We start from the raw sequence: 10,087 nt of genomic DNA, 5'->3' as shown, positions 1-10,087 counted from the left end.
AACATAAGTGAAGTGGATTTGTAGAGCATATACAATATACCCCTTACATATGTAAATACAGATATAGATAAATATCCTTAAATCACAGTTCATGAGAGGCATAAAAAAGCGCACTTCAGTATAATGGAAATACACAAACTACTTCAAATAGTGATTGAGAAAACAAACCGTATATATATATACACCGTTGATTGTATGGTAACTTATAATAATAATAATATGACAATACAAATTGTGTGGGGGATGATTCGGAGCGTGTGTGTTTGTGTTTGTGCGTGCGGGTGTGTGCGTGTGTTCCGCGCGTGTGTAATGCGCGTGTGTTGTGCTTGTTCGTGTCAAGGAGTGTGCGCGCGGATTCAAGTATGTGTGTGTTTGCGCGTGTGTGTGAATGTGTGTCCGTGTGTGTGTGTTCGTGCGCGCGTGTGTGTATGTGTGCTTGTTTGTGTATGGTTTGTGTTTGTGCGAGCGCGCGTTCGTACGTGTGCGCGAGCTCGCGTGCGGGATTGTGCGTGCTCGTATGCGTGTGTGCACGTGTGTGTGTGTGCGTGCGCGAGCGCGCGCGTATTTGTGCATGTGTGTGTGCTGGTTGTGTACATGCGTGTGTGCGTGTGTGAGCGTGGGAAATATTTTAATTTTTATTAACAAGAGGATTACAAAAATTTGTTGCCCGGTTTAGAAAGATGTTAATTGACAACATACGTGAAGTGAAATTGTATAGCAAATACAATATACTGACTACACATACTTGTATGTGTAGCATATATTTTTTTTGTATTTTTATAATACATATATTCTAAGCACCATACGCTTCATATATAAATATAGAACAATGTTCTTAAGTGCGTAATTATAACAATGCAGGTGTTATATGTTTAGGATAAAAAATGAGTAAACACGCTAAAATGTACAAAAAGATAATCCTCAACACAGGAAGTGCGTAAATATGCACAGCTAAATTGACAAAATAATTATCCTCAACACAGAATGGTTGTTTTACTCTTAACTTGATTGATTTGAACGTGGAAGTTTTGTTATTTAACATGAGTAGGTGTCTGGATAGTTGTCTATGAGCTATATAAACAAATATAATCAAAGAAGGTGCAGATCTACCGGGGAGAAATGCACACAAAATACATTAAATCCATATACTGTTATATGCATTTTTAAAATAATAAGAACACAGTTCTTTTAATAAAAAAATCTGCTTCTGAAAATAATAAACTATGAGAAAACACAGTAATAAGTGATATGCATTTGTAAATAAATACGAACGCAGTTCTTTTAATAAAAAAATCTGCTTCTGAAAAAAAACTATGAGAAACACAGTGATAAGTGATGAAATTAAATATATTGTACAGTTGCTTTCTATACAAATACAATATACAACTTTACTTGACGTTTTGGTCCGGAAGTATGTTACCAAGGCATATTTGTATATATTTTTTAATTAATATTGTTTGTTGACTAATGTTACTATTTTGTGTCTTTTACCTCAGTTTATTATAATAAGTCATGTATAAAGTGTTGTGCTCTTTTACCTAAGTTTACTACGATAGGTTATGTATACAATTTTGTGTTGTTCTTATACCTAAGTTTATTACAATTGGTTATGTATAAATAAACATATATGTATTTTTGTCGATGTTTAATGAGATGTAGATTTATATCTCAGTCTTATTTGAGCATCATCGCTGTTACATTTTCTGTGTAGATGACGGGACGTTTCTGTCGCTTGATGACACCTTCCTGGCGTACGAGGTGTTGTCCTTTCCTGGCCACGGCTTACTAAGCCAAGTCTGATATTGGTAAGATTTTATTTGCTCAGGTCGGTCACTGCCTCTGAATCTAGCAAACAACTTCCCTTCGTAGGACCATGCTCTGTCTATAAGCGTAGGCTCTTTCAGGCGTAGCGACGCAAGAACCTCGGTATTTTTTTTTGGTAAGATCTTCATTGATGAAAATCCCTGTGCCCTTTAGTAATTTCGCTCTTTTCATGATTTCTAGTTTTGTCTGGCGTCTCACTAATTAAACAATTACTGGTCTGTTTGTATTGTGAATGTATTTGCCGAGCCTATGTGCCACATCAATGTCTCTATATTCTATACGTATTCCTAATTTTTGATATATCAGATTAGCCGATTGTTCAGCAACGGCATTTGAAGTTTGGTTTTCGTTGTCATTCAGAAGGCCAGTAATTCGGACGCTGTTTCGCCGACCGTACTGTTCCAGGTCGTTAAGACTGCGCTTTCTCTGAGGATTGTTCTTTTTGTTTTAACAAGTCAATTTCCAGATTTTTTTCCTCGATTTGTTGTTTGAGCGACTCGACCTCTTTTGCTTGTTCGAACATATTCCCTTCGATTATTTCGATTCGTTACATCACTGAGCCCAGAAGTTTCTCTTTAAGTTCTTCGAGCGTTTCCCTTATGATTTTTTTTATGATTAAGTTGTCATCTTTTGTTAGTACATTTGACAATTTTGAGCTGATCTCTTGTAAGCGCTTTTCGATCGATGATTGCGATTGATCTGCTGGCATTTCCGTTTCTTTACTTGTCATGAAATCAGTCAGGCTTTTCAGGTTTGATATAGCTTTGTCGGTCTTTTTCTTTTTATTATGTCTCTTATTTTGCTTTGATGCTACGGGTGTTTCAAAAACTGGTGGTTCTAAACGGCTATCGTCTGTTAAAGCACTTTCACTTGCTGTTGATGAATGGGGTCTTTTATTCATTGTTTGTAGTCATAACCAGAGTTTAAAATCTTACCAATTGGCTTAACTGTGTCAATATGTGTATTCAACTTATTTCATGGTGCCTCCCAAAGTGATATTGTATTTCTCTTTAAATATCTAAAATTATGTATGTTAAATTCAATCACTTAATAGAATTATTGTTTTTTATCTATAAGTTGTTTTATCATTTTATATAACAATAGAAACTGTAAAGTGTGTGAGTACTAAAATTATGTTCTGTTCGGTTCTATAATGAGTACTCGAATTTTTATTCGCATTCGTAAGTTGTGCGATTAGTTCTAGGATGAGTGTTAAGTTCGACATGATATCAAACCGGTTCATATGCCATGAATATGCCTATCAAAGGCGGTGACCTCAGCTTAAACTATTTTTAAGGTTAAATGCTGAATTGTTTGAATTGTACAAGTTTGCTAAACAAGATATCACTAATTTGTTATAAAAAAATTCTTATGTTATAAAAAGTGTCTTTATGCTGATGTCTCTGGCGTATAATAAGTATCATAAAACGTGAGACTTAAACTATCATTGTTTTCCACAATCACCAGAAACAATTATTGTCATTATTAGATATACATATCTACTATTATGTTTATGTATAGATGATTACTATGTGTCTTAATGCATCCATTTGCTGATTCTGCCAATAAAGTGAACTTAACTGGTATCATTATCATAATATAAATATCGTGGTAAAAGAGTGTATGTTTCTTTTTGTATTTATTCCAACCGAACTGGCTTTTTATTTCAAGGTTTATACAGTTTCATAAGAATTATATTTCCATTTTATTGAAAATGGACATAATTTAAAAGCAGTTGCGCATCGCAAATTTGGGACATCACAAAAATGGGAAAACAACTGTGTTTACAATTAAAAAAAGCCAAAAGTTATTAGAAAAAACTGATAAAAATAACAGTTTAAACAAAATAAACACATTTTTATAGCATCATTTTTTTAAAAAGGGTTCAAAAGTAATTTTTAAAGAAGCGCATGTTACTCCAAAAATTGTCAAAACGTTTAGTTTCAATACTTATTGGTAAAAGCCTGTAACAGTTTAACGAAAATGCATGTCTATGGAGATGTTGCAAATACAAGTATGAACATGTAATTGTTACAGTCATTTTCGTTTTATTCAGATTTTGATCTAGGATATGTTATACATTCTGAACGACATCGACCATCGATGAATATATTGTATATATATATTATAGGAGTGTACTCATGGGCTTAAACCCCAATGTATGTTGAAATAAAATCTAAACTATACACTCTCCATTTTTGTCGATATCGTATGTTGACCGATCCACGAATTTTAGGAAAACACATAGGAAAATGACCGACCAAAAACACGTTTTCTTCTCATTAATCAGAAATCGAAAAAAAGATCGCGTCCATAAAAAGTCATTTAAACCACTCGCATTCCCTGCTGAGGAATGTACATGAGTTTCCGGTATTAATTTAATAGTAATAAAGGGAGCAATGGTCTTATTGTTGGACGCTGGTTTTGGGATCGAAAGGTCCCTGTTTCGAATCCCGCCTTCACCACTGGAAATTTCCTGAGCAAGAAAATTATCCCACATCTGCTCCTCTCCACCCAGGTGTTTAAATAGGTACCTGTGGGGACAATAAGCCAATGTGCCATGGCTGCAAACTGCCAAGATGTTAACGGACGACTTATGACCCAGTGATCAGAGGGAAGATGTGAAGCGCCTCTGAATGCACAAGCTGTTTGAAAAGGGCGCTATATAAATGTGGTAACAAATACACAAAACTATCATTGCGAGTACTTTATAGGTAAACGTAAGTTTGAGTCCATGTAAAAACTTTATTTCAATTTAACAGTTTACAAGTGACTAGACCGATTGTTTGAATAGAATATCAATGATCGATAATTGATTTGTAAACCATACTCAATGTGCGTATTTTAGATTGTACGCATACTGTCTTTCGGTGCTCTTCTACATTTAAATAAACGCTATTATTAGAATTGATCAATACAACTTGGTACTCAACCACCGAATTTAATCGATAAATTGAATTGAATGGTGACTGCTTAAATGCATTAATATGGAGGTTTAAGCTTTGTTGAATTAACAGGTACCGTTTTGTCATATAGAAATGCATTTAAACTGCATATATTATATTTAATAATTTATTATTGTAAACTGCATGTGTGGTTGTTTAAGAAACGCGTTCCATTCAAACGTATTATGTTTCCCAAAAGTACTACGACATACTTTTGATGTTATGCTCTTTAAGCATTTAAACTATAAATTTCAAGGTATTAAGAAATGTGCTCTCTCTATTTTGTCTTAATTAATTGCTAAGATGTTTTTTAAAACACCATTGATAGTGTATGTTGTGTTTCAATCTTGCGAAAAATCATTACACAAATAGTATAATTTACTTATTCATGTGTGCATAATTTTTAACTGATTCCAATTGACTTTATGTCAAGATTTAAATACTCATGGACCATTCTTCAAGATCTGAACATGATACCGATTCATAAATTCACAGACAAAACATTGAATGCTTAACAAATATGTTTTGTGTTTTCGAAAGACGGCTCCATACAATAATGACATCCAGGGTAATTCAAATAGCTTTGTCGATTGGTAAATATAGGTACTAAGAATATGTTATATGTTTGTACACTAAACAAATCAGGGGAACACGATGATGTATTGAACATCTTTTCGAAATTACATATTCGTATTAATTGAACTTAAGTGTACTAAACTGCATGTGGTTTACAAAACTATCATTGTTTAAATCTTCTGATGTTATCGGAATTTCCTCCAAAGGATAATGGTAAAGATTTTGGTTAGAGTTCGGGAAGTTAAATAGGGTTAGGGTTCGGTTAAGGTTAAGGGTAAGGGTTTTGGGATTTTTTCCAAAGTCATGGAAATCAAGATAAACAGTGTAAGTACACACTTGTTATGCGCTCCTAGGTAACCGTTGAAGTTGGGGTCACCATGTGCACGTGTCAACACAAGATGCACTGGAGCGTGGTAGCAATACTGGTGAACCTCGTTGCCCTCGCCCTCTATACCACCGCCGTGGCGTCGCATCACTGGGCCACTAAAACGGACGCCGGCTATGCTACGCACGCCGGTCTATTTACGGCTTGTCCGAAGATTAATGGTACCTGCTATGACACCCATTACCATTTCAACGAATATTCACACGGTACCGAAGTTTTTAATATTGTTTAATCCTTCCACATATGTGTAGTGGTTCAAGAAAACTCTAATAATCGTGTTTAGCCCGTAGTCTTCGGACAAAAAAATATGCCGATGTCTTTTTATGATTTCCATAGCCGTTGCATGGCGGCGGCTCAGTTGTATTCATTTAGCCGTGATGGTGTTTGTTTGGTGCTGTTGTATACTGTTTGACAATCGGACACTTGCCATCAATTATAATATTTATCAACCAATGATTTGCTTGACTTTTCACATTCCTATCTTATTAAACTAAAGGTGGCATCATTGCCAGCGCTGTCTTGAACGGGTTTGTGTCAAACATTAACGCCCTAAAATACAATATTACACAGGTACTATCATAATTGTATCCCGCTAATATCCCACATGTTGTGTCTCTTTCAGAGAAAGGTGTCATTATTGCCAGCGCTGTCTTGAACGGGTTTGTGTCCAACATTAACGCCCTAAAATACAATATTACACAGGTACTATCATAAAAGTATCTCGCTAATATCCCACATGTTGTGTCTCTTTCAGAGAAAGGTGTCATTATTGCAAGCGCTGTTCTGAACGTGTTCGCGCTGATCGGCTACTATTTCTTTACGGTCCTATCCGTATTTTTCTTGTGCGGCCTCTACGAAGAGAAACGGCTGGCCACTTATGCAATCATAACTGCCTATTTCGCAGGTAAAGCTATACTTTATACTAGTACTCGAGTAAAAGCTATACTTTATACTAGTACTCTAGTAAATCTTGTGTCTTTTCATATGCATTTCCATTACGCTAATCTAGTGAAAGTTCAGATGGTTTTAGCTGATATCATGCAAGTAAGCACAACGATTAACTGACATTACCAAGTATTGGAATATAAATTATGTTTACATATGTTATGCAGCATTGTATCCTTGCCTTCTACTTAGTTTAATCAAAGCATAGCCATGGGGTCATAACCTGTACACCCGGAATTCAATTTATTTATATTGACTTTTATTTAAACAAAAACTCAACAATATTTTTCTGAAAGCACAACACCCGCATATATAGTACGGGTGGTTAACATTGTATAGTAGTTTTTCTTCAACCTTTTTTTACAAATAATTGTCTTTGATAAAAAATAGGCGTCACCCAATGGTCAAATTTGTATTTGTTTTTATTTGCTTCAATTAATAGCGTGTCTGTTTGTCATTACTGAAACAAGAAATATTTCTTGTGAAATGCATAGCTGTAATAAACATATTATTGTGGACGCTATTTCCATTAACATGTTTCTATTAATCTCTTACATTTACCTCAGTTGACCATTACTAACAAAGAAGTTGTTTATGTGTACACGAGAATTGCTCCTTTGCAAATTCCTGGCCTCTACTCTCTGAGTCTGTTATCCGTCATTCCATGCCTAATATATATTACTTATTTTTCTTGCAGGATTCCTTGCCGCCATTGGCATAGCGATGTACGCAGTGGCCATCAAGCGACTTGATTACTCCCTCAGTTGGTCCTTTGTACTGGCTGTTCTAGGGCTGATCGTCAACATGGCCGCCGGCATTCTCATGTGTGTTGGACGCAATATCAGTAAGATGGCTACCGACGAGGAAAAACCGACGTCGCAGCATCCCATAGAAAATATTGATCTTGACGTCACCCGGCGGAAGCAATGGCATGAGGAGGAAGGACAGGAATTTGGTGGCAAACTTCCTAGAAAAAAGCCACTTCCGGGAGCGTCCAAGTAAAAAGACCATCTTATTGCAATGCAACCTCATATTGTGCATAAGATTACACTCCGATAAATATGGACACAAATATGCGAAGGGCTGTGCAACGGAAACCACGACCAGTGGGGTCCAGGTAGAACAAATAACTACAGCAATTTCATAAGGAACTTACGAACGAAGTGTTGTTTTACGCAATTCATCTATACAATGTATGTCAAAGCAACTATTTAATATGAAGTACGTAAATGCTATCTTTGCATTTTGTTCCAAACGCCACTTTTAAATTCATCGCTAAATAACAAAAGTAGGCGATTTATGTGGTAAACACATTCATCTACCTGATGCAGTAAAATATAATAATATTTCTCCATCTTGTACATAGTAATTGAAACTGGCTGCGCAATGATGGATTCATCTCTTATATTTTACAACGTCAGTTAATATCGATATGTTATTATGAGATCTGCTTTTTATATTTACCTTCGACATCGTTGTTTGTGCGGAAAAAGCGTCCGTATACAGACCAACTGTGCACGGGCCACACATCCACCTCGATCCAAGTTCGACGCACATACTCAAATAGCGACATGGCTAGGCCGACCAATGTCTCGAACACGGGGACGATGTGCTCCGAAGGCAAGTACGGCAGACAAAGAAGTTTCGTGATGAAGGCGTATGTGCCCTTGTTCTGCTTGTACTCTCAAAAATCACAAAAAAGCAAAAAATATACCCTATATTCATATCAAATCATATAATATTTCATATTTAATAGAAATACTGCTGACGACAACTCGAACAATGAGAAAAAGTTTAAAAACAAAGTTATACTACAGAACTAAGATATCCGAATTTTCTTTGTTCCTCTCTAATTCCCGGGACCGAGAGCTCATAATTGTGGTCATTTTGAACATGATTTGCACTTTCCTTCCTTTGACAACTGTCCATTGGCGCGGCAATTTCACTCAAAAGAAGTCCAGTGTGGTTATTGTCAGTAAGACCGGTGTGTACACAATGAGGAAAACCTGCTTATTTTTCTAAATCGAAAGTACAAACACATTCTTGAACGAACATTTTTAAAATACATAACTACAAGTCAAATGAGCCTGCACGGCGCATAAAATATATCAACTACGACTTGCTTTAGTGAAAGAGATACTATAAATATTAAATAAACTCAATACACAATGGTTATTATCGAATAAGCCTTGTCTGAAATCAACTTTGGGAAATAGAATAAATGATTTACATAAAACGTACAGTTCCGAATATCCAATTACTATTTATCCGGTGTTTTATCTAAATTCCCATCGCTATTTCTTTATGTTTAATTGTAGATCCAAAGTCAATATAACGTATAACTCTTAATTTAATTCCGTTTTAAAATTTTAGCGTCTAACAATTTACTACAACCCGCAACACAGTTTAATGAAGCGAGTACTTGATATGATAGATATGTTTACAATTGCAAAAAACCCGCGTAACGTTATCTTTCCGGGGTAGGTTAAATATGGATAAACAACGAACAACAGATATGGAATGAGTGATATTGGGAATGGACGTCATCTATTGATGACGTTTAATTGAACGAATGATAATGGCGACTAAAATTCGTTAAGCTCCAGCGTATAGCAGCGATTTGATCCTCTTGAAAACTGGCCCAACACCTTTGCTGAAATTTGACATATGGACCAGAACGCGATCTACCTGTTGGCGTATTCGTTTAAACAGGGAAAATCTAGTTTTTATTAAATCATGAAAAAGTGATTATTGCACGATCGCTATAAACACGTGGCTTGGCCGGAAGTACATGTAGCGTTAATAGCAACCCCAAGACAATTCACCCCCAGGAGACAATTCACGCGCTACACACTTCAAATTTGATTTTAAATATTTATTTTCGTACCCAAAATATTTCGTACCCATATTTTTTCGTACCCATTTTTTTCTAACCCATTTTTGTCGTACCCATTTTTTTCGTACCATAATTTTTTCGCACCACATTTTTTTCGTACCAAATTTTTTTTCGTACCCAAATTTTTTTCGTACCTATTTTTTCGTACCCATTTTTTTCGTACCCAATTTATTTCGTACCCAAATGTTTTTTTCCTACCCATTTTTTTCGTACCCAAATAATATCGTTCCCAAATATTGTTCGTACCCAATTTTTTTGTGTGTACCCATTTTTTTCGTACCCAAATGTTTTGTTCGTACCCAATTTTTTTCGTACCCAAATGTTTTTTGTACCCAAATTTGTTCTCACTCAATTTTTTTGTTTCGTACCCATCTTTTTCGTACCCAAATTTTGTTCGTACGCAAATTTTGTTCGTACCCAATTTTTTGCGTACCCATTTTTTTTCGTACCCAAATTTGATTCGTACCCAAATTTTTATTCGTTCCCATTCTTTTGTACCCAAAATAGTTTTTCGTA

General features: G+C 35.5%; 1 protein-coding gene and 1 long non-coding RNA gene across 2 annotated transcripts; one reads left to right on the top strand and one right to left on the bottom strand.

Annotated features, from left to right (window-relative positions):
- The first annotated feature begins 4,738 nt into the window (after positions 1–4,738).
- LOC127874925 (uncharacterized) lies at positions 4,739–8,024 on the top strand. The gene is made up of 4 exons (XM_052419621.1): positions 4,739–4,841; positions 5,699–5,936; positions 6,485–6,634; positions 7,373–8,024. The coding sequence occupies exons 2-4, from the start codon at positions 5,723–5,725 to the stop codon at positions 7,675–7,677; spliced, it is 669 nt and encodes a 222-aa protein (XP_052275581.1). The 5' UTR covers positions 4,739–4,841; positions 5,699–5,722; the 3' UTR covers positions 7,678–8,024.
- On the bottom strand, positions 7,504–9,147 carry LOC127874926 (uncharacterized). The gene is made up of 3 exons (XR_008047182.1): positions 8,917–9,147; positions 8,140–8,358; positions 7,504–7,642 (listed from the first exon to the last, which is right to left on the bottom strand). It is a non-coding gene; the product is annotated as an uncharacterized LOC127874926 (long non-coding RNA).
- Positions 9,148–10,087: the final 940 nt, after the last annotated feature.

Source organism: Dreissena polymorpha, chromosome 3 (genome assembly GCF_020536995.1).
Source record: "Dreissena polymorpha isolate Duluth1 chromosome 3, UMN_Dpol_1.0, whole genome shotgun sequence".
NCBI lineage: Eukaryota > Metazoa > Mollusca > Bivalvia > Myida > Dreissenidae > Dreissena > Dreissena polymorpha.
Note: the sequence above shows the minus strand (reverse complement) of the source record. Positions and strands in the feature narration are given on the sequence as shown.